The sequence below is a fragment of the Aotus nancymaae genome, unplaced genomic scaffold (assembly GCF_030222135.1).
Source record: "Aotus nancymaae isolate 86718 unplaced genomic scaffold, 86718_ANA_hifiasm-v0.15.2.pri h1tg000007l, whole genome shotgun sequence".
Lineage (NCBI taxonomy): Eukaryota > Metazoa > Chordata > Mammalia > Primates > Aotidae > Aotus > Aotus nancymaae.
Genome location: NW_026988418.1, coordinates 11200388 through 11225369, shown reverse-complemented (window position 1 = coordinate 11225369; position 24982 = coordinate 11200388). Strand labels below are relative to the sequence as shown.

Sequence of the window (24982 nt, the reverse complement as noted above, 5' to 3'; positions counted from 1 at the left end):
TCATTATAAAGCCTGTGTACTTACCACCCTTGCTGTGCCAACCAGTTGGCACATCTGCCTCTAAAATGAGCTCTGCACAGATGGAAGCCAAGTCCAATTAATCTACTAATCTCAAATCCCTGCAGAGAAGGGCTGAAAGTAAATGTTTGTGAATGAATGAATGTAGCTTCCCTCTGTCTGTTGGAAGCACCAAGGATGCTCGTGAAGGAGCACACGCCACACTGAAGTCCTGGTTGTGAGAAACTGGTCTGCTGCCAGATGTAATTTCAAACCCCTGTCCTTTACCGGCTGTGTGGCCTTGTGCCCGTCAGGCCCTTCTGCTTCTTTGGTTTCCCATCTGTGACTAGGGACATCTCTCCTGGCTCTCTTCCAGGGACAGCAGAGGGAGGGCATACGAGGCAGTGGCTGACTCGGAGGGTACATTCCAGGCCTAGCGCAAATGCCTGGCCCACCCTCTCCAGATTTATCACCTTTGGCGAGGTACCTGAGGTCCCTTTGCTGCAGTGGTTGTTGTTTTTTAATTAAACGGAGCTAATAATAGACTTAACTCAGAGTTGCTGTAAAGATAACATGAGTGCAGAAAGTCTCTGACACATAGTAAGTGCTCAATAAACATAGTAATCCTAGTAATGAGTGGATGAAGACTTCTTTATAAATTGCAAAAGGATGGTACAGGGCAGGAGGTGTAAGGGAAAGAGCACACGATTCGGGATCAGCATCCCTCCTTTCGCAGTGCTGCCTGAATGTCTGCTAATGGAGACATTGGGATTCAGCAGGAAACAGAGAGGCAGAGGAGAGGGACAGTTCAGTGGGATGAGTGCCTAAAGCGAAAGAAAGACAGGGGTCTTTGGGAGACACCAAACTCCACCCGAGTAGGGAGGATCCGGATGATAGGCTTGGGTTTCAGTCCTGGCCCCACCACACTCCTACTGTGACACGTGGGAAGGCCCCATAAACGATCTGGCCTCTGTTTCATATCTTAGTAATAGACTATTAATGGCAGACTTATTAGTAACAGACTAACAATAAATATTCCCTGGCTACTTCACAAGCCTCTAGGGAAAAAAAATGGGTGTGGCAGTGCATGTGGATAAATGTGGACCGTGCCTGTGGAGGTCGGGAAATCCAGCCATGCGGTCCAGGGCACTGCAGAGTTCTGGACCAGGAGTTGAGAGTGGAGGTTGAGTCCACTCTGCCCCCAGCTCATTGTGTGGCCTTGGGCAAGTCCCATCCTGCCTGCTCTGGTCCCCAGCCTCCTCTCCTCTTTAATATGATGAGGCCACAGGATAAGATCAGTGGTTCTCGAACTAGGCTCCAGAGTACCTGTGAGTTCCACAGAAAGGCCTCGGGAGTCCCTGCTGCAGGGGAACATTGAGCTAGTGAGACTTCAGGCGCCCGCCTGCCTCCCTTACAACAACCAGGGAAGTTTCCATTTTTATCTTCTCCATATTTTGAGTTCTAAGTAAGGTTCCTTTGGAAAACAACAGAAAGAACATGGCTTTAAAAGGCCTGAAAAGCCTCTGGACCGGATGAACTCCACAGCCCTTCCAGCTCCAATCTGGGAAGCTTGGGGTCTATTTTCTTCTCATTTTTATTTAACAAACACTTATCCAGCACTTAATACATGCCAGGACTGTTTTTAGCACCCCACAGGTTATAACATACTAAATTCACTGGAACACCTTCCAGCTCTGTGATGGCCGTGTGATTGTAGAAGTGACTCTGAGTCAAGCAAGGTCCTGGGGAGACATTTCCCCTCCAGCCAGGTCTTCTGGGTGCCTGGGCCGATGACCTCACCACAGGTCAGATGGTACCTTGGCCAAGCCGAAGCCAAGCAGCAAGGGGGCAGGTATGTGCAGTGGCCAGGTGTGGTCATGGGAAGCCTATGTCCCTGGCCCCCACAGGAGGAGAGCAGATCAACTCGACACGGACACTTTCATCCGAGGCATGTGCCGTGTGGGAGGAAGTGCCTGTTGCCTTAGCAATGCCCACAGCAACCGGGCCACTGCCTCCTGTGATCCATCCCCAGCCACCGTGCTGCCATCGACACCCTGCACCAGATGGCTACATATTAGGTTTCAGTGGTGGCGGCCTGAGCCTAGAGGCCTGGAGAAGGCCCAGAGGTGGAGTTTTGGGTTGGGGGTGGTGGAGGCTGACCTCATCTCCAGCCAGCTCATTATGGAGAGCAGCCAGGGCTGCAGCCAGTGCAGTCTAGCTCTCCTGCCCAGCCATGAACAAAACTGGGAGGGGAGGGAGGTGATCTCATGAGCACATGCTTGGCCCTATTGCCAATGTTAGTACTTTGGCCTGGCTGCACACACCTATTTTATGAGCTTTTCTGGTCAGATTAGGTGTTCTTGAACCAAGTGACTGCTGCCACTTGATAGGACCTTCTGCCACAAGGTGGTGGCATGCCTCAAAATGCAGAGTGCAGAAGTTGTAGGGGCTAGATTTATGGACTCAGTGAGAAGCCTTGAACCATGAAGTGATCTCAGCAGGTGTCGAAGAAATAAACAATGAAGTGACACTCTGTCTTCACCAGGCACAGCGCTGAGTGCTGCAGATTCAAAATGAACAAGACACAATTCCTGTCTTGAAGCTCATAGCCTAAGCTGGGAGGCTGGTAGCTAAACAGCATATACAATGTAATGTTCACCCCACAGTGGAAGGAAGCATGGTGTATCAGTTATCTATCACCACAACTATGCTGTGTAACAATAACAATAAAATGTCACTACTCACGCATCTGGAGCCGGTTGTGAGTAGGCTCTGCTGATCTTGGCCGGGCTGGTTCGCCTGTCTGGGGGTTGGAAGGCTGTTGGATGATCTTGGTCGAGGATGGCCTTCGCTGGATGTCTCTGCCCCAGATGTCTCTCATCATCCAGCAGGCTAGCTCGGGTTGTTCTCAGAGCAATGGCAGAGGGGCAAGCAGCAGCAGCAGCACATAACTGCTTTTCAGACCTGCATTTGTAATGGTTACTAGCATCCCATTGGCTGAAGGAAGTTCAGGGTCAGAATGGAAAGGAGCTACAAAGTTCCACGGCAAGCGGCATGAACACAGGGAGGGGCTAAGCTTTGGGTCCATGAATCTAGCAGCCTACCACCCATGGAGACTGTGGGAGCCCCAGGGAAGGGCTTAACCCAGCCCCCAGGTGGTCAGAGAAGCTTCCTGGAGGAGATAGCTGAGCAGAGTCTGGACAGCTAAGTCTGAGTTTGCAAGCACACCCTGGAAGAAGCAGGATTTCCCTATGAAACAGCATAGACAGAGGCACAAAGGCAGAATTTTTTTTTTCGCTTGAAGGAATGCTGAGTATTTTAGTGTTTAGAGGCATGAAGGCCATGTAAGAAATGAGGTTATTGACCACCGCAGGGTCTGGGTTACTGCCTTGGAGGCGCTACTGAAGAGCTAGCTCTTTAACCTGCAGCAGAAGGGACCTGTGGAAGTTTTGAGCAAAAAAGAAAGAGAGAGCATCAGATATGTGCTTTTAAAAGATGACCATGGCAGACAACTATGGGATGGGAGAGAAGGGAGGGGGTGTGCCAGGAGATGGGTGGGACTGGTGCAGGGGACTCTATGAGAGATCCTTGGGCCTGAATTGAGGTTAGGTGAAGAGGCTAGGAACTTGACGTCCAAGGCATTGTGCAGACAGAATGAACAGGCCTGAAGACCGAGACCGAGGGCTGGCTGGGCTAACAGCAGAGGCCAGTTGCCCGAGACAGCCTCCTGACATTTTGCACAGGACAAAATTTTTCTCTTTAGCTGTGTTAAATAACCTAAATAATGTTCAGTCTCCTCCCTTCTGTTCGCCAAAGGAGTCTGGGATACTTAGTCACCCGAAACTAGCTCCAGGCCTAGCTGTGTGGACTGAGCAACTCCCTCCCTTCCTTTCACTGGGCCTCAGTGTTCCCATCTAAAATGAGCAGGTCATGTTCCATTAGATTCACGATCCTCAAATGCCAGAGGCAGTCGGACTGCTTAGAAAGTATGGAGGGATCCTGTTAAAAAATGTAGAGCCTCTGATCCCGGAGGGCGAGGTGTGGGCATCTGACTTTTTGTCTGGCACTCCAAGTGATCCTGACACCCGTAGATCTGGCTGGGCGCAGGCACGGTGGCCTGGAGGACAGAGGAGCTTGAGGACATGCATGCTGAATCCAAGGATAGATCAGACGCTGAGGGGCCCGGCTCCTCAGGCCTTTCCCTGGTGAGGAAGCCTTCCAGGGCAGCTGGCCTTTAGATGGGCCTTGACGTTGAGCCAGGCTTTTTGCTTCTGTCCTTTTGCTTTGTTTGCGGGATGCTGTTGTCTACAAAATGAGTTCATGCTCATTCTAGACCACTTTTAAGCACAGGAACACAAAGGAGCCAAAAGAACAACTCACCCATCATTCCAAAACCCAGACCCAAGCTGCGTTCTCATTTTGCCACGTCTTTAATAAGATGTTGAGACCCAGAGCAGGAGTGGGACCTGTGTGGGCAAAGGGCTGGAGGTGAGAGTAGGCTGAACATGCTCAGAGAAATGAGGCGGGAGCAGAAACTGGAAACATGCAGCATGAGCCAGCTGGTGCTGGCCCCACACACCTTCCCTGTTTCAGGTCTGTTGCTCTGACGTCCAGAGGAAGGAGGGCCAGTCCTAGAGCTCAGCCAGGGTCCCTAAGCACAGTCCTCATTCCTCTCTCTTTCCTCGGCCTAGGTGCTGTTTGCCCTGAACCAAACCCTGCTGCAGCAAGAGAGTGTGCGGGCCGGGAGCCTGCAGGCCCACTACACCACGGAGGATCTCATCAAGCACTACAACTGCGGAGATCTCAATGCAGTCATCTTCAACCACGACACGTCCCAGGTGAGGCTCCGCTCCAAAGACTGGGATACCTGGCATTCATTAGATCCCTACTGCATACCAGGCATAGGCAGTCTTCTCTCCAGCCATGGCAAGAAGGAGCTATTGTTATCCCCCTTTTATAAATGGGGAAATTGAGACTTAGAGACTAGAAGAGGTTTGTCCAAGGCCACACAGCTTGTGAGTTATTGAGTTGTAAGTTACCAAGAGCAGCAACTTGAGCCAGATCTATATGACTGTGGGTCCTAGGACCCAGGAACTTAGCCTGTAAGACCCGGGAGGCCTCTGAGACGTTCAGTTCTACATCTGGGGAAATTAAGTTCCAGGGAAGGAAAAGCTCACAGTTATTTAGAGCTTGGAGTTGAGCCCAGCCCAGGGCATTCTGCTTTGATTTGAGTCTTAGAGGAAAGATTGCCACCAGGCTGGTCAGACAGCAAGTAGAACCTAAAGGGCTGAGCGTGGCTCACTCCTGCTCAGACTCCGCCATGCCTCCCCATTCATTGCTCTCAGGGTCTATTCCGAAATGCTTCCTCCAGCATTCGAGGACCTTACAACGTGCCCTCTGCTGGGCTTGTCACAGCCCAGGTCCCCCACTCTAAAGACCTTGCTCTGCTGACTGTGGAACTTGCAACTCTTCCAATGTCACTTGTCTTTTCAAGCTTCTGTGCCTTTGTTCAGGCTCCTCTCTCCTCCTGGGTTCCTCCCGCTTGGTCATGTTCATACATCACCTCCTGAGAAACCTTTCTGAGCCCCTGGATAGGATCAGGCATTCTCCCAGCCACCTTTAGGCCCGTGTGCCTCCTCTGTCATGGTGCTTGAATACTCATTCATTTAAGAAGCAGTTGAATTAGGCAGAACACGCCACTTTCCTGCTCAGGACATTGCATGGACCTCCCATTTTTATCAAGGTGAAAGCCAGAGTCTCTGCAATAGCCTGCATGATGCCCATGCTCTCTCCTACCCTGTCACTTTCTGCTCTCCCCTCCTGCACACCACTTGGGCTATGTGGGCCTTCTTGCTGGTCTGTGAACCCACCCCACCAGCTTCTGCCTTTGCCCTGGCTGCTCCCTCTGTCAAATGCCTCTCCCAGGTATGACCATGACTCACTCCTTCTCTGACTGCAGCACTTAACTAAAATCTTATCTCAATGAGGCTGGCCCCAACCACCCCACTCAGAATTGCAGCCTGGCCTGCATGCCCACACTCTCACCCTCTTTATTATGCTCCACTTTTTTCCCCAGGGCCTTTGCCATCCTCTAACACACTGTCTACTTGATTCATTGATTAGTGACTCTTTATTGGTTGCTCTCCCTACCAGAATGTAAGCTCCATGAGGGCAACGAGTTTTGGTCTGTTTTATTCATGGATTTATCTCAACTGGCTGAAGCAGCCCCTGGCCCAGAGCTGGACTCAGTAAACATTTCCTGAATGAATGAATGAATGAATGAATGAAATCATGTATAAATGCTAGACACAGTGCTATGGAAAGGATCTTACAGTCACACAGGAAAGATGGGGAGATTCAAGAATAAATTGTACCAAAGTGTGATCCTTGCCATGAGGAAGGAGTGGAGGAAGCATTTGAGACTGTGGAAGGAACGGCTGATTTAGATGGGCTTGTGCGTAGGGCCTGGGACTGGGGAGAGAAGGAAAGATTTTTGCAAGATGAGAAGGCACAGAAGAACCTGATCTGGCCACAGACAAGGGGAGGAGTGATGTTCTAGCAGAGGAAACCATGTACCAGTGAGCCAGAGGCAAGAGGCGAAGAGGAAAGGGGTGGTGAGAGTAGCCTGCAGACAGAGCCTGGCCAGGCTGGGCCATGGTGTTCCATCAGTACGTGCCCCACAAGACCAGGAGCTCCTGCGGGCGACAGTGTGCTGCCTATCTTGGTCCCCGCTGCCCAGCTCAGGCCTGGCATAGAGCACATGCCATTAGTGACTGTCATTTGATCAAATATAGGTATGTGGCATCCTTGCTGCAGCATAGACAATCAAAGACTTTGCCATAGAAGACAGGATTCTGAGAGCTCAGACTCAGTGGCAGAGAAGTGAGGGTGGAGAGAAGAACCCTGACACCACGAGGCTGGTAGGAATCTCACCTATACGTGACCCCCTTTGTGGCCAGGCCCACCCTGCTTCATCTGCTGAGGGAGACCCCCGTGAGTCCTGAGCAGCCAGGGAACTCTATAGCAAAGGAGGCTTTGGCCATTACTCACGATGGCCTAGCCATGATGTGGTCAGGAGTATGGGCGTATGCAGGACAGGGTGCGGGCCAGACTGTGGCTGACCCTAAGCTAAGAATGGGAGGAACAAGGTGGCCTCAGGAGAAGGCCAGCTCAGATTTTCTTTGAGCTTGGGTCCAGATCATTGATTTGCCTTTGGCAAGTGGAACTGCCTCACACGTCTCCCAACAGTTCCCACACTTGAAGTGGGACAGAGGCCACCTGGATTCAAAGAGCAGCCCAGGCTGCACCCAGGGATTCACAGGTAGAATCTAGTCGCTTGGGTAGGGGCTGGCAACCCTACCCCAAGGTGCAGAGAAGCCTGGCGTCGGGGTGCCAAGGCTAAATCCAGTTCCCATGGGGATCTGCTGGAGGTAGGGCTGTGTCTGCAGCTGAAGGCCTCTAAGTCTGCAGGACACTGAGGATACGGAGGCTGTGGGGCCATAGTCCCTTTGCCTGAAGGCTTTCTAAAGGGAGAAGGTGATATGAGAACCAGGCTTAGCAGTGGAGTCCCCTGGATGGGGATATAGAGGGGTGCTGAGGGGTGGAGAGTACAAGCCGGAGAGCACTATGGTCAGAAAGATGCCTCTGGCTGTAACGTGGAAGATGAGGAAGCAACATCTGGAGGCCAGGGCAGGACAGGTTCAGGGTCTGGGTGGATGACACTGGGCCAGGGGCCAGGGGCACCTCACCCGTGGCCTGCATGCTGGCTCCACTGTCCCCACCTGCAGCAATGGCTGCGTCCCTGGCCTCTGCAGCCCCCAGGCCACTGGCACTCTCAGTGCCCAGCAACAGCAGGGTGGTCCAAAGGCCTGCCCCTTGGAAGCCCAGCCTGAGCCCTAAGCCTGCTTTAGGTGTAGATTCACTGCATATATTTATTGTCCAAACCCAGATAATTTTGGGAGTCAGATACAATTAATCGAACTGGACTGTCCTGGTCGAACCAAAACACGTGATCAACCTATTAGGTGCCTCCTCTGGGCTCACACGTCCCTCATTGTCCTCTCAAAGCACGTATCCATCAGTGTTCTTGTGCACATATCTGACTCCCCCATCAGGCTGTGAGCCTCATCGAGAGCAGCAGACCACCAGTCTGAGGAAGCACTCAGGCCCCCTAGCCCAACACAGGGCCAGGCTCATAGAAGTTCCCACAGGGTGTCTGTTGGATGGATGGGCTACAGGGAAGGGGTGCAGAGTTTAGGTAGGTGGTGTCAGCAGACCTGAGCACTTGACCATTAGACCTGACGTGGTTCATGAGTCAGAGAGGCCTACACTGAAATCAGCCCCCACAGCCCCACCCCAGCCCTGTCCAACCAATCGCCTCATCACCCCATCCCTGGAGACCTCACGTGCCCTCTTTAAAATGTTATTGTGCATCCTGCACTTAAACTTGTCATAGAAGATTTAAGGCCCCCAACAAGTTTAATGACATCATTAATTTGCTTCCATCCCAGCCCTGGCCCAAACCCAGGCCTCATCCTTGGCATGAAGCCAAGGCCCATCAGCATGAGACATGCAGAGAATGCTGGCCAGCGGCTGGCCAGCCCAGGGAGCCTGGGGAGCTAGCCCAACTCTTTCATGACTTCAAAATTTCACTTTTGGGTTCTTGTCCTTGTTAATTTTTTTAACTCCTCAATAACGAATGGAGAATCATCTTTGTGCAAATGCACATTTGTGGTCAGGAAGCATGGGAGGAAGGGCTGGGCACGTGTTCAGGTTCCAGGGACCCTTGGAAGGAAAGAGGAAGTGGAGTGCTGCCTTCGTGGTACTGTCCGATGGCTCAGAGCCATTTACTTGTCACTTTCATCTTTACCCTCTGCCCAAGGCCACTCTTCACTGGGAAAGGTGACGAAGCCAGCTCCATATCCAGGCCGGGTGTATGATAACCAACATTGATTAGGACATCCTTTGTGCCAGGCACAGTGCTCAGTAAGCACTTTCTAAAACTCATCTCATTTAATCCCTATAATAATGTGTGTTAACCTCGTGTTACCAATTTGGAAACTGAGTCTCAGAGAGGCCAAGTAACTTTCTGGTTCTAGAGAGACCACTCAGCTAGTAAGCTGCAAAAGAGGGATTCCAGCCCAAGTTGTCCTGGCTGTCTGACTTCAGGCCCTACATTCATAACCCCGTACTTCTGAGGCCCCTCAGCTCACTCATTCATTCACTGATTGGACAAATACTTATTTGATGCTATGACACAGTTTTCACATTATTATCCAGAATACCTAAAGAACAGGGAGAACCTATGAGGGTCATATTTCCAGAAATAACTCCTCTGAGTCATGGCCTGTCTGTGCTTCTCCCCATTCAGAAGCCGTCAGTGTTTCCCATGGCTGCATCAAGTCCAAGCGTGCCCTGTTTCATTAGGATTTCCAATCCTTGCTTTCAAAGCGGGTATGTAGGGGAGTGAGAATTCCATTGCCAGCTCTGATTGGGAACTAGCAAGACTGCTGTCTACAGCTGTGCATGTTGTGCACTGTACAAGGTTAGGGGACGTCAGCCATGTTATTGTCCTGTTCATACCAAGGCAGCGAATCAGGCCTTTCTGGCAGAGAAGCCCCATGGTGTATGTACCTTTACCTCCCCTATCACTCTGGGAAACACACTAGGCCTTGGCCAGCAGATAGCAGAGGTGGCTATCCCAGCTCCTTCGAGCCCCTTAAAGCTCAGCCTCCGGTTGACTCCATTTTCCGCAGAAGGAGTGTTGACGGTGCTGCAGGGGCTCTCGAAGCCATGTGGCTGGCTGCAGGACCATCTGGGGGGCTTAAACCTGCAGGAAATTAGCCTCCTCGCACCAGGCTGTCCATCCGCCTCACCCATCCGTTGGCGAGGTCTGGTGTCTTGTGCTTTGGGCCTGGGTAGGTGAACATAGAGAAGTGGAAGAGGGAAACCAGGTGGAAGACATCCTGTGAGCAAGAGCTTGGAGGCCGGAATGACACAGGCAGGTTGTAAGGAAAGAGAGAGTATGTTCTGACTCCCTGCCTCAGTTGCCTCAACAGCCCCATACACATATTGGAGGAGATGGTGCAGGAGCACCTGGGCCTGTTATCCAGGTTGGAAAGACAAAATATTGGGAATAGAAGAACACAGGGGGGCAACTGTGCTCAGAAAGGGACAGCCCAAGTTTAAGTTCAAGGTTCAGGGAATCTGGGTACCTTCTTAGTGCCAGGTGTTGGGAGCCAGGAATGACAAAAGCTGTGTCCCTGAACCCAGGGAGCTCTCTGCCTAGTTCAAGAGCATGTTAATGATGCCGCTCCCAGGCCATGTGGCTGGATGCGTAGTGTGGGGTGATGGTGAAACACCCAGAGCTCAGCTAGGCAGCTCCAAGCTAGGTTGTTGAGCAAATCAACTTGGGGGAAGCCGTGGCCCTGGGGTTGAGCTTTTCAAAAAGGGATGGAGGTGTTTGCATTGCGCCCTGGAAAGTGGTGGTGCAGGGATGGGGAGTTGGTGGCGGCAGCAGATGGTGGCTCAGGCATTGGGAAAACCAAAAGTAATGATCTCTTCTCTCATCTCTGTAGGAGGGCATGTGCTGAATGCAGCCCATGACAGCCTCCATCCTCTTACTGAATCCCCACAGTATCATCAGTTTCATCTTACAGGTGACAAAGCTGGGGCTCGGAAAAGTTAAGTAACTTGCCCAGTGCCACACAGTATCAGAACGGGGGCTGAAGCCCAGGTCAGCCTAATCCTGTACTCAGTGGCCTTCCTGCTGCACCAGGCAGCTCGGTGGACCCTGCACATCCTCTTGCTGAACTGAATTCGTCGTACATGCCAGCACTGGGCTCGGTGGTGAAGTGAGAGCAGTTAACAAGATGAGCACAGTGCCAGCCTCGCCAGACCTCAGCATCTGCTGAGGTTAAACAGGGCAGAGACACAGGGCAGAGCAATGCATGTAGGACCCCAGCAGCTTGGCCTTGTCCTGGCGCTGCCCCTTCACTAGCTGTACAGCTTTGCACATCTCTGGATCTTTTCCACTCTTGCTTCCTTCATCTTTAAAACTGGAATAACGCGTATCTCAGAGGATTTTGGAGTTGATGAGAAACATGTACATAATATGTAACCCACTGTAGGCACCTCATGAAAGTAAGTTGCCCAGCCCCACTTGGGCTGCGCATATTTATCCTAAGTCCACCTTGCTCCATAAAGAACTGACAGTAGGTCGTGCACAGTGGCTCATGCCTATAATCCCAGCACTGTGGGAAGCCACAGCAGGAGTTGCTTGAGCCCAGGAGGAGTTCAAGATCGTCCAGGGCAACATAGTAGGATTCCATCTCTACAGAATATTAAAAATTAGTTGGTCATGGTGTTACATACCTATTTGGGAGGCTGAGGCAGGAGGATGGCTTCAGCCAGAGAGTTGAGGCTGCCGTGAGCCATGATTGTGCCACTACACTCCAGCCTGGGTGACAGTAAGACCCTTTATCAAAAATTTAAAAAAGAAAATTAAAAAATAAAACCAACTGAAGGCAGCCTCTGTCTTGCCTTTGCAGCTGCCCAACTTTATCAACACCACCCTCCCGCCACACGAGCAGGTGACGGCCCAGGAGATTGACAGCTACTTCCGCCAGGAGCTCATCTACAAGAGGAATGAGCGCATGGGGAAGAGGGTCATGGCGCTTCTGCAGGAGAACGAGGACAAGATCTGCTTCTTTGCCTTCGGAGCAGGTTTGGGCCAGTGTGGGGAAGGGATTGTTTGCAGAATCCTGGGAGATTTGCTTGGCTCTCCTCTAACGTCTCCTTCACTGAGGGAGAAGTCGAGACCCAGGATGGGGCAGGAAAACCACATAGTGCTTAGCGGCAGCACTGGGACCCAAGGCAGTTTTGCTTCGGGTCAAGGGTTCTTCCATAACGATCCCCACGGGAAAGAGGAGTGATGACCCCTGCCATGGCCAGATAATTTCTGTGGCCCCTTCATGCCCCAGGCAGCCATGTGAGAGCCCAGAACTAAAGCCAGCTCCCACTGCCCAGCCCAGCCTCAAGCCCACCCACAGAGCCAAGGGCAAGGTTGTGAAGCTCTCCCAGAGGGAGAGGCTGGCTCTGGCATCCCACAGTCCTGGCCCTAGATCCCAGTCCAGCCACATCACCTTGGCTGGTACCTTCTCAAAGACTCAGTTCTTTCTTACATAAATGGGCAGCGATAGTAATAACTATTTGATGAACAAAAAAATCTACTTTGTAGAATAGTTGTAAAGATGAGTGATAATATTTAAAAAACAACCTGCCACATAGTCAGAACTCAAGAAGGCAGCTGCAGTGATGATCATCACCATCGTGATAGTGAGTAGAAGTGTGATCATCACAGGTGAACCGTAAACTTGATGCTTGCTTCTGGGGGACCTGGCCTCTTCCTGCAAAGGGAAGTCCAGACGTTCAGGTGCAGGGCTCACTTAGCATCTCTCTCCCTGTTCCTTTTCCTCTCATTTTTCCTCTTCTCCCTCACTCTTTGTTCCCGTCTGTCTGTCTGTTCCTGCCGGTAACACTATGTTTACATCGTGACCAGCATATTGTGTTTGCCTCCTATTACTAACCAGCTTCTGCTCAGTAGCTTACAGCAACAGACGTGTATTTCTTGCTCATGTTACCTGCAATTTGGGTTGACAGAACTCGCCTCCTGCATTGTGAGAATTAATGAGATGGCTCCTGGATATGCTCACTGCACCTGGTGCCGCTGCCGTAGCTACTGCCCCTAGCTGTTCCCTTACCCTTCTGCCACCGTCATGCCACCCTCCAGGACGAGCAGTCAGTCTAACCTACAAGGGCCCTTGTGGATGTCCTGATTTTGTAATGGGATATGTCCACTGTTTGAACATTCACCCCCAAGGGCAAGAGCCAGGGGCACGTCTGCTGGGCTTCTTCCTTCCTTTGCAGCCCTCACTTAGAGACACAGGGGAGGGGCTCAGAAGTAGACACAGTCCTCCTGGGACCGCCTCTTTAAGGCACCACAGCTAGGCAGAAAGAGTTCTGGGTTCATGCTGGATCTCTCCCACAGCCTGTCGCGGCCTCTGGCAAGTCTCTTTCCCTCTTATTGCCTCAGTTTAGCCATCTGAACAGGGGCATCCAGGACTCATTTTGGCCATCTAGGATTCCAGAATGATTCAGCCATGGATTTTAGAGAAGGGAGAGATCCTGTAGGGGTCTAGAAGCGGGAGCAGGACTTGACTGGCAGCACGGAGAACGTAAGTCACTCTCGAGCCGCAGGACACCTGCTGGCAGCTTGGTGTGAGTCAGGACAGCTCTGAGGACTGTGCAGGGAAGAGTCCCCTCCCTCTCCCCCACCATCCAGCTGCCTCATCAGCCCTCCCTCCTATAGGCATAAGGGCAGTGCTTCCTGCTCTGGAACAGCCCCCAGTAGACCCCAAACAGGGAACCACCCTGAGTCATCCAGCCCTCAGGCCCTCCCGGACCTGGGGGAGCCTCCAGAGAATGCAGTCAGTGAGGGAGCCCTCATTCCACACACCCCAACTGAGTAGTCCTACCTGCCCCAGGACCCGGGACCAGAGTCACCCAGGGCTGGGGGTAGCTGCCACCAGCTCTGTCTGTGAGTGAGAAAGCAGGAGAGTCTAACATTGAAAATTACAGCAGTGAGGGCAGCCCTGGCCACTGACCTCCTTTTCCTGAAGCCCTAGGCCTGTGGGGCCACAGATGTGCACTCCAGCACCAGGCTAGCACAAAGGCATCATGCCCAATGCAGCTTCTCCCATCTCCAGAATGTAGTCAGTCCCCAGCCAATCCTGTTGACAGGCCACCAGAAAGACCTCACACACATCCACTCTGTCCATGCCCACTACCACTGTCCCAGTCCCAGACTCCTCCCCTCCTCCCTGCCTCTGGACTGCTCCCCACACTGTGGTCAGGGAGTGGTGTTGGCTTTGTCTCCCATGCTCGCCTCGGAGGTGGGGCACCACTTAATCGTTGCTGTGTCTTTGATAGTGTGTAATAGGTTTTGAGTTTGGTGAGTGAATGAAAGAATGAATGATTGAAGAAATGAACGTTGACCAAGGTCTCCCATCCTGGTCTCCTCTGGGCTGGTGAACTTATGAGGGTAGGCCGACAGTAAAGTCAGGAAGAGGGAGCCCCGCCTCCGGTCTCATGAATCCACCCTCCAAAAACAACAGATCTGGAGCCATATGCAGATTCTGCTGGCAGCTGCCACTTCTCCTGGCTCAGCCATGCCTAAAACAAATGGCCCACTCTGCACGGCAAATCTCCTTTCCACTCGAGGTTTTCCAAGCTGGACAGAGCCTCTGAGCTTGAGCTGCCCACCTCATCCCAGCTGTGGGCAAACTGAGGTCCACAGAGGGCAGGGACATGAGCGAAGCCCCTAGGAAGTCCAGGACAAGGCCACAACTGGACCCCAGGCCCAGGAGCTGTGATCCAAGGGCTCCATTTCCGTGTGCGGGGCACTGAGCCAGCCCAGCGGGCCTGTTACAGAGTCAGCGTGTTGACATGGAGTGCGTCCGCACAAAAGCTGTGGTAAGGAAGTCCACTCCGGCCTCGTTACATTCTTATGGTCATGCAATTTCTGAGCCCCACATCCGGTGACAGGCTGGCTTTTGTGCAGGGCTGGGACTAAGCATTCTCTTGGTAGAGTGCAACCTGAAGACATACCCGCTCCACTCCACCCAACCACCTGGGGGCCATTCTGTCCCAGGGTTCCTGGGCAGTGGGGACCCTGGGACTCAGCTGGGCTCTTACAGCCCGTCGCCTGCCAGGTCCCCAAGAACCCATAAGACCCCCCAGGCTATGGGATGGAGAAAGGGTCTACACTATCAGGGATGCACCTATCCATCCTCCAGGCATGCATCTGCTCATGCCAGTGTGTCTCAAGCCTACAGTCCATGGGTAGCTCTAAGAAACATCTCAGGAAATAGAAACATAACTATGAGACACTCCAGCCACCCACAACGCAGCCTTGCCAGGTGTCCGAGCCAGGCCCCTGCTGGGGTCTCTTCTGGCACTTCACGACAGGCCCAGCCTCAGTGTCCAGCTGAAGTTCCCGAAAGCTCTGTGGTTCTGGAGGCTGGATGGGGCCAGGCATGGGAAGGTGAGAGATTGAGTCTCCTCCACCTGCCAGGCCCTCCCGTGCTTGTTAGGACCCAACTCCAGTCCAGCCCAGCTCCAGAATCCTGCCCTGAGAGCCTATGAGGACAGACAGGGGTTTCCAATGCTGACAGCAGTCTGGCCTCTCCTCTCTTCTGCTCTGAAGTGGCTTCAGTGCAAAGGGTAAGAGCTTTGGGGTCAGGAGGCCTGGGTGCAAAGTGTGGCTCTACCGTTGTAAGCTAAAAGACACTGGGAAAGCCATTTCACCTCCAAGGGCCTCAGTCCCTTATCTGTAAAACTGGGACAATACACCTGCCTTGTGGGATTGTGCCAGATATGCTCATTTTAGAACACAGTGTTAAAACGCTCTTCCATGGTGGAAGGGTTCTTATCATAAAAGCCCTTACTACGTGCCAGCCACCGTTCCAGGGTCTCTGATTACATAACACCGTGAGATGGGTTTTGTGATACTCATTTTGTGGATGAAAACCAAGACTCGGGGAAGGCGAATGGCTTCCTCAAGGCCATAGGGGCAGACCTGCGACATGAACCCTGGCCTCTCGAGTCCCAGGCCTGGCCATTGCCCTTGCACGTGGTACCCTTGCTGTATACATTCAGAAGTGTTGAGGATTTTGTGGAAACAAGTGACTGTTTAGCTGGCGCATCTCATGGAATACTCTTAGCCTCTGTGATGTGTCTGCAACCTGGCACTGTGTGACCTCTTCTGGAGGTGACTGCAGTTCGGGGCAGGTGGGGTGCAAACATGTGACAACCTTGAGCAAACCTGGGTGATGCTGGGGGCCCAAATGGAGGCTCTCCCTATCCAGGAGGTGGCTGTGGCCAGTGTGCAAGCCTAGATGTTCTGGAAGGAGCCAGGCTGTGGCCATGGAGGGGTGTGTCAGCCAGAGGGGAGAGAAAGCCCATGTTCTGTCTGCTGGGCTCCTGTAGCTGGACAGGCTGAGCCTGAAGGGCTCCCCGAGATTTTCTAGTCCAGTTGTTTGCAGATCCAGGTCCTTGGATTTCCTCTGGTCTATAAATAACAGAAAAATAAGTACAAGGTGGTGAATTCTTTATTAGCTAAATGTATTCATTTTGCAGGTTTGTATTCTGAAATTATCTCTTTTCAACTGTGTTTGAAGTTAAAATATTCCTTACTTAGGAAAACAAAAAAGATGATAGTGGGAGGCAGCTAAGAGTCTCAGAGTCCTTACTTGGCAAAATGAAAAGCTGGTAATGGCCTTGTTCCCCCACTCACCCACCTTTTCTTTTTAAGATGAGAAAGAATTGAGCATGCTTAAACGTGATGAAGAGAATATTCTAGGATTGGGGAGGCTGATGATGCAGGAGAGAGGAGGAAAAATGGTAAGCCTGAGGTTCCAAGAAGGTAGCAAGGTGGGGACCAGAGCTTGGGTGCAGGGTTGAGGAGGACGCCTTGGATGGAGGAAGACACCTCCTCACCTGTAACTGAAGGGAAGGAGGGAGGAGGCCAGCAGGCAAGTAATTTGGCAGTGGAAAAGGGAGCAAATTCTCCATGGATGGCTTCTAATCAGAGCACCACTGTCTGAAGTAGAAGGTGAGGTCATCTGCAGAGGAGGAGGAGAGAGAAGGGAGGATTCTTGGTTTAAAGAGGTGAGAACACTTAACGTAGGAGAAATTGGCCACAAGAACTGACCAGGACAAGAAGTTAAAGAGGTTTCCTCCCATGGGCCGTTATGATTGATTGGTAGCAGCGGGCTGGAACATGATGGTATAAGATAAAAAAAGTCACATCAGAGCTCCACAGAGAAGAGGCCCTGATTGATTTGTGATGTCTGCTGGGGACCAAGATTAGGGCACAGGCCAGCCGCAAATCTGCTCTGTCCGTGCTAGGAACACAGAGGATGCTGACTGGCAATGAGGGCCCGTGAACCTGCCAAGTCAGGTGTAAGATTTTCTCCAGCAGCACCAAGCAGCTGGGACGTAAATGTGGATGCTGTCCCCAGGCCTGTGGGCTGATTTTCTCCTGGCACCCGCTGCTCAGCGATCATCCCGTTCCATGTGAACTATTCCAGGACAGGGCGCATACACGTCAGAATTGCTGAAACCTAGATGTTCTATAAGGACATACTGGACCAAATCACACAGAATGAAGTTCATTCTATTGAGTCACAAGGTATCCCAGGCCCAACTGCTGGGGTGGCGGTCTGGTCTTATGCACTAGAAGAAAATTACGATTTTACCCCATCCAGGGAAACAGGTTTCTCAGGATATTTACTTGTTCAGACATCCAGAACTCTCCTAGCATTTTTTTTCCTGGAATAGAATGAGTAATGTAGGAATTAGAGGAGCTAGGTTGAAGACATGAGCCGGACTCAGGGGTGGACCAGGTAACCTCTATGGCCCATTCCTGTTGAACTCTGAGAACCAGTGGTTATCACACACTCTCCCTAGCATGTGCTATAATCTGAATACAATTCTAACTTCTGACATTCCAAAATCTTTGACCCTAATATGCTGTTGCTTTAAAATTGCACAGCTCTAACATTCTAGCATGCTGTAATCGGAGCCTTCTAACATGCTAGCATTATTTGCTCCAACCACTCTAAGATTCCTTGGGAGGAGTATGGAGCTAAGAAGTTTCCAGGAATGGAAATCACTCCACACAGGACTATCACCTGCTCCACAGGGAGCAGAAGTCCAGGTAGAAGGCAGAACTTGAAGAGTTAAAAGGCAAACAGTGTAGAGAGGCTGGATCCGTTACCCAGGCACCCACACATTTGGCACATTCAGCCCCCAGGCTCATGCCAGCCTGTTTCTACCCCAACTAGAATGCTACAGACCCGTAATCCAAAACACACCTGCGAGGCTGGGACACAGAAGCAGATCAGAGGTAAAGATGCAGGCTTGAGAGAAGAGAGAGATGTAAGGAAGGCCAACATACTGAATACCATTAACACCTTTTCAAATTCATCTTGATAGAAATTCCTCCCTAGAGAGTAGACACCATCCTGCTTGAAAAACTACCATATCCATCAACTTATATGACCCTTCCACATCCCAATTCCTCTTGGAGCGAGACAAGATGGTATTTATTATTCCACTTGACTGATCAATAAATCAGAGTACAGACGGGAAGTCAGAGTCTTAGAACTGGAGTGAAATGGTGGTCACATTGTTTAGGTCATTCTTCCTGATGACCAGGAAGTCATCCTGGTCCCTAAAAAATCCATCCAGCTGCTGCTTGGGCCCTCTCTGTTCTGCTGGGAGTTCTGCTGGGCCTTCCCTGACCTCCTCTCTGGGCTCCCATAGGCCTCCAGGATTTTCCTATCACAGCCTCTCTCATGCTCAGTCTAGGATATCCACTCCCTAAGCACTAAGAAGGTGCACATTACTCACTTGTTGAATAAATGAATGAATGAATGAATGCACCAACCCTAAGGTCCATGAGCAGAAATGCTGCCTGTTCCTACATTACCCCACAGCAAAATCCAGCCTAAAACCCACATCTTCTGCCCGCATGGTGGGAGACTGAGGAGTCCAGCAACATCACATCTATCTTTGGAAGCTGAGGCTAGATTGACAGATGAAAAGACCTGAGAAAAGAGAGTCTCAGGTACTGCTGAGTAAGCCATGCAGTCACAGGCTGCAGTGGGGGGAGTTCAGTGCTAAGCAGGGGCATTTGTAGGGAGGGGAGGCCACAAGATGATCAGAGAGGGAAAAGTCAGAAAAGAATGAAATGGAGCAGGGTGAGAATTACGTCAAAGACATGACGGTGGAAGGGGGATTCTGAGATCTTCTACGTGGCCTTCTCAGAGTCTTTCCTCCACTCTCTGCACAGTGAGGGGCTTTAGATGGAGCTAGGCCCAAGGTCCCTTCTAGCTGAACAGCATTCAGCAGTTCCACACATGCCAAACAGAGGTTTGAGTGACTGGCACAGAAAGGAGGCAGGGTAAGTTAGAGAAGGCTTCCTGGAGGAGGTGAGAACCAGTTGAAATTTCCCTGATGCAAATCCAGCTGCCTTCCAGTTTACTGATCATCTCCATAGTCCTCAGGGCAAGACCCACCCCCACACCCACCTCCTTCCTCATCTTGGCTCTTCACTTGGTGGCCTCAGAAATGGCAGCCCTTCAGAGCTCATAGCTGGGCACAGAAGAGCAGCCGTGGTCCATGTAGGGTCTTTTTCACCTTAGAAACAGGAGGCAAGCTGGTCACAGTGGCTCACACTTGTAGTCCCAGCACTTTAGGAGGCTGAGGCAGGAGGATCGCTTGAAGGCAGGAGGATCGCTTGAAGCCAGGAGTTCGAGACCAGCCTGGCAACACAGCAAGACCCCATTTCTACAAAAATAAAAAAATTAGCCAGTCATAGTCATGATGATGCATGCCTATAGTCCCAGCTCCTCAAGAGGCTGAGGTGGGAGGATTGCTTGAGCCCAGATGTCAACTGCAGTGAGCCAAGATTGAACCACTGCACTCCAGCCTGGGTGACAGAGTGAGATCCTCATTGCTAAAAAAAACAAGACAAATGAACAAACAAAAATAACAGCTGCTATCCTCTCTCACTGGCAAGCGCCCTGGTCTGCCACACTCCCCAAGCTGGAGCTTGAGGCCATGGCATCTGAAGTGTTTCAGAATTTCCAATGGTGCTTCAAAGCGCCCTGCCGCCCTTCCACGCATGCATCTGGCAGCTGGTATGCCTGTGAAGGGCTGCAGTCCTTGGCCAGAGTCCCCATTGCTGCTTCAGGCCAGAACATCCAGCCAGCCAGAGGAACATCCCCTCCGGGCTTGTCCCTAGCTGGAGCCAGCCCTCACCCTCCGGAGCAGGGGAGAGTCAAGAACAGAATGCCTACATCCCAGGCTGGATCCCAGAGCTGCTCCCTCGGCGCAAGAGGATGTATGAATCTGGCAAGGGGCTCAGAACTCTTCCTGGACAGTGTGGGAAAGGCAAGAGAAGAAAGTGTTGTAGATTAAGAGCGTGGGCTTGGAGCCAGACTGTGTGAGTTAGAACCCCTGTGTTCTCCTGATCAGAAGTAGCCTTGGGCAGATCAGTTGCTTCACCTCTCTGCAGATGGACCTGAGATTCAGCTGACCAGCGCTAGCACGGCCCAGGGCCTGGCCTTACACAGTCACTCCATAAATGTGAGCTCTTTTGTTGCCACCATTATCTCGGGGTTCCTGGCCTCTCAGAGCTCAAAGTCCTCTGAGAACAGGACTCCCAAACAGGAGAGAGTAGGCTGCTGGGGTCGAAAGGCAGAAGTGCTCGGTGGCCTCTGGGACACTGTGGGGAAATCCCAAGAGCCAAATTCAGCCCCAAGTAGCATTGAGGCTCAGGAAGTGTGGGTCCCTGTCCCTGCCAACAGGGAGCTCCCAGGGATCCTCTGGATGTTGTAAAGAGTGACTGCCATGGCCTTGGGGATCCCAGGCTGAGCACTGCCTCCTGCAGTTCACAGGACACAGGCTGTGTCCTGTGCTGACCTGAAATCACCCAGCACGGCCATTGCCTGGGTCTGGGCTTTGACATGGACATAGCCCGTGCCATGCCTGGACTTGAGCCCAGCTCTGCCCCTTTCTGCCAGTGTGACACAGGGCAAGTTCTGTTAGCCTCAGCAAGATTGCTCTTCTCGGAACTCGTATCCATCTTTGCAGTGTTGATGGCAGAGCTGAGCTGGCCGGCTGAAGCCCTGGGGCACTTTCATTTCTGACATCCTGAGTTCTAACAGCTTCCAAAGAGGCGCAGCTGGTAAAGGCAGCTAAAGCGGGCAGAATCTCTGGTTCCACCCAGACATGGCCGGTTCCCTGTAGGATGTCTGAACACCCCTCGCAGGCCTGACAAGTGCTCTTCGAGCCTCGTCTTACATACCTCCAAGGGTGGAGCACTCACTCCCTTACAGCTGGACAGTTTCCTGGGAGAGTGACTTTTGGCCCCAGCTTGAATCTGCCCCCTTCACCATGTCCTGCAGAAATGAGAATGTCATGGAGGAGGGACACCGTCCTGCTCCAGCCCTGGTTATTGCCACCTCCTCTCTCACTTTATGCTGCAGCAACCCAGAACTGCTATTGGCCAGCATGTGCCACGCCGGCTCTCCCCTCTGTGCGTGTGGGAACGCCCTTCCTCCTCTCTTCCTCCTCACTGATCTCCTTACTCTGGGTCCCCCTCCTTCCACTTCAACCCCGTGGCCCCTGGCACTGCATGGCTCATGCTGTCCTGTGAGTGTTTGCCTGCCCATCTCTGCCTCCGTACTGTGACCCCTCAGGGGAGAGGACTGTGTGTGTCAGCTCCTGGCACAAGTTTGGGTACAGTGGAGGCATCATCTCAGGCCCCACGGAACTGAAAGGGCCCCAGCCCTTCCCTAGGCAGCCTGCAAAGCAGGAGAAGGGAAGCTCCGCTCTGCCAGTGTCCCACCAGACACTCTTTGGGAGACCAGTTGTGCATCCTCTGCTGGCCCTCCCACCGAGCCCTCCTGCCACACTTCCTCAGGAAAACAAACACCGCCATAGCTTGACATCCGGCCGGCCTGTCCTGGCAGCTAGATTAGCATTTGAAAGTTTCCCTTGCATTAATTTCAGACGGAACATAAATAGGGGCTTGGGATGCCTCTTCCAGGAAGAGAAAACTGGAAACCCAGCATACTCACTGGAGAGAAAACATGTGTGCTGGCCGGGGGGAGCCCATGCTACTTTGGAGCCTTTGTGGAAACATCTGGTTCTCCCCTCCCCACTCTGCCCAGCCCCTCAACACAGTCCTGAAATTGCCCTGTTAATTACGTGTTGTTCTTGCTGAGCGCTTGCACACTCTCCTGTCCAATCTGGTGAACCTTGGAAGGTACACATGTTTCTGACAATTTCCTGCCCCCAAATGTGAACTCAGGATCCCTCGCAGCTGCCAATACTTCAGAGTGGGTGTAGCAGGACGTGCAGTAAACTGGGACATCTCTGGATTGAAGTCCAAGCTTTGCCTTTTACCAGGTGTATGACCTTGGGCAAGTCCTGTCCCTTCACTGAGCCTCGGTTTCCTCACCTGGAAACTGGCAACACCTCAAAGGGCCACTGTCAGGATAAAATGAAATGACATTTCAGAAGCATCCTGGGCTTGGGAGGCCCACTAAGTATGAGTGTGTGTTCAGGTCCTCAAATGAAGGAATCATAGAGGTGGGAGGACCCATGAGAACATGAGGCCCAACACCATGTGGGGAAACTGAGGCACAAAGAGAAAAAGGAGACTGCCCAAGGTGACGTAGTTGGTTGATGAGTGGGGTGTTCTAATAGTCCTAACCCCGGACAAGACTTGCTCTAGCCTGCCTTCCCATGTCAGAGGGTCCACAGGGGCTGTCAGGCTGTGCCAGGCTGATGGGAGGTGGGGTAGATCTGGCCCTGGCCTGTGCTCTGCTCACTGAACCCTGTGCCCTGGCACAGGCTAGATTGCACTTAGGAGAAAGGGAGTCTTTTTATTTGCACTAAAACATCACGGGGGTGCACCTGCTCCAAGTAGGTGAATCCCATCAATCCTGGGAGTCCTTGATACATGACTGGATACAGGAGCCCTTCCTCTAGGAAGCCTTCCCTGATGTCCTCCATGAATTGGTCTCCACCACGCTTTTTGTTTTCATTTCTGGATTCCCTCCCTCCTCTTTCTCCCTTTCTCTCATTCCCTCTCTGTCTCTGTATCTCTTTGTCCTATCCTCGTCTCTTTCTATTTCTTTGTCCTGGTATCTCTTCTTCCCTCTCTCCCTAGTGTTGTCTCTGTGTCTCTTACTGTCTGTCTCTGGGCCCCTTTATCCCTCCCTCCACGTTGTCTGTTGGCTCCCCATCGGTCCTGAAGCTCTCTTCTTCCCCCATGCCCCTTTCTGTGAGTGTCTCTCTGCTCTTCTGCCTGCCTCTCTCTCTGTCGCCTCTCTCCCTCTCTTTGTCTCCACGGCTCTGTGTGCCCCAGCCCCCAAGGTCCTCCCTCTGTTTCCTCGTCTTCTCATCCACGAGGCCACAGCAGATGAAATGGAACGTGTCTTCCTGCAGAGAGCTGGCCAGAGAACAGCTGTCAGTGCTGGAAGGGGCTGCTGAGCTGTGGCCAGGAGACCTGGGGAGCCTGGGCAAGCCTTGCAGGCTGAGCCCCAACATTGTGGGGCCCCTTTGGAGACTTTCCATGACTTTCCCTGCAGATTCCAGGATAGGTGTGACAGCTATTTCAGGATTTCTGACCTTGGAGGGAAGCATAGTCCCTGTCTGCCAGCCCTGGGGACAGCATGCTCTGAGCCCTGACTCAGGGGCTGGTCCAAGGACCAAATTCCTGGGATTGGTGGAATCTGGAGGAGCACCACCAAGGAGCAGGGCTGAGTTACAAGAAGAGGAGATCCATGAGCTCAGGTCTCCTGGGGATAGAATGAGATCATGGAAAGGATATGGAGTAACAGGTTTTTTCACTCATTCATTCAACAAACATTCACAAAGTCACTGCCACATGCCAGACCTGGGGAATTTTTTTTAATCTCTGGGGATAAAGATGAATCAGGCGTGACCCTTGCCCTCGGAAAACTCTTAGATCCCCCTTAGGTGGCTGGTTGGGGGAGCACGTTCTGACAAAGTCAGCTCTGGGGTGTGAGCTAGAGAGAATGAGGAGAGCAGTTTCTGCAGTGCTTCGGGCAGAAGGTGATGGTGAGCTGGGCCAGAATCAAGCACCTGTAGGAGGTCACATCAGGGGGCCTCTGAGAACTGATTGTATGAAGACGAGGAGGGAGGAGAATCAAGACAGGACCTATTTAGGTTGGATAGCAGAGGCTGGTTAAGACACAGACATTCTTGCAGAGAAGAATGAGTTGGATTCCATAGGTTCTGAGGATGTTTAGGTGGAAACGTCCAGTAGGCTGCTGGACAAATGCTCTGTGCAAGGTCGCAATTCAGCATTGTGTGGGCACCGAAACCATCAGGGTGGATGATGTGAGTGTGGGTGAGAAGAGGGCCAGGGGAGGGTTCCCAGGGCTCCCACATTGACTAGACAGGAGAAAGAGGACAGATGGGGGCACGGAGAGGAGAAGCAGAGAGAACCGGGGTGGAATGAAGCTGTGAGCACTGGGGCAGTGGCAAGTGTTGCCAACCCAGCTGCGGGGTGCAGGAACAGCATTATACAGTTCTGGGGCGCGGGCCACATGGGAATGGCACCTCCTGGAGTTGCACAGGGAGTAGCCACCTGAGTGGAGGTGAGCATCCCTGCCCTGGCAGAGGGAAAGGAAGGTGAGTATGGGTTAGAGAAGGAGAGAATGGGAACTGAGAGGATTATTCCTGATTGGTTTCGTTTTCTCAAAGCACCGAATGTCTTCGGTCTGGGGTCTTGCAGAGAGCAATAAAGGTCTGGAATGGTTGAGGTTGAGGGATGGATGGGAGCACCGGCCAGACACGGGAACCATTGCCGCGCGGTGCTCGGGATCCAGCGGGCGTCCTGTGAGGCCCGCACTGTCAGGGCTGTGCTGGGGCCTGGGCCCCCTGAGCGTCTCTACTCGGCCCCAGAAATGCTCCTTTTGGAGCAGACACACAGCAGTCAGTAAATATTTGCTGCTGCTCCTGTACAGCCCAAGGCAGGGCTGTTTTCCCTGGCGGCTCTTGAAATCCTCTGGGCAGATGCAAGGACCACTGTTGGGCAGGGAGGCCTTGTCTTTGAACGGGTCTCCGTGAGGGCAGAGAAGGAATTGCCTTTGCTGCCAGGAGCAGAGTCCAAGAGCTGCCGGCAAGAGAGTTCCTGCAGCCTGTGTGCTGAAGGTGCCTCTCTCGTCCCTTTCCAGCCTTTTTGTGCTGTGGGGAAAGCAAGAGGGGATGACTGTGGCCCCGCCAGGGACTGTCTCCAGCCCATCACTCAGTACTGCACTCTGGGATTTTCCAAGGGACACCCACTCCTTCCTTAGGGCTTTACAGCTGCCCCAAGGTA

At 52.3% G+C, this 24982-nt stretch overlaps 1 protein-coding gene across 1 annotated transcript in view; it reads left to right on the top strand.

The window, feature by feature from the left end:
* TRABD2B (TraB domain containing 2B) overlaps positions 1-24982 on the top strand; it is a 227875-nt gene that overhangs the window by 182425 nt on the left and 20468 nt on the right. Inside the window, exons 3-4 of the mRNA XM_064372321.1 lie at positions 4689-4835; positions 11547-11721. Coding sequence (XP_064228391.1) covers positions 4689-4835; positions 11547-11721 — 322 coding nt within the window. The remainder of the gene's footprint in view (positions 1-4688; positions 4836-11546; positions 11722-24982) is intronic.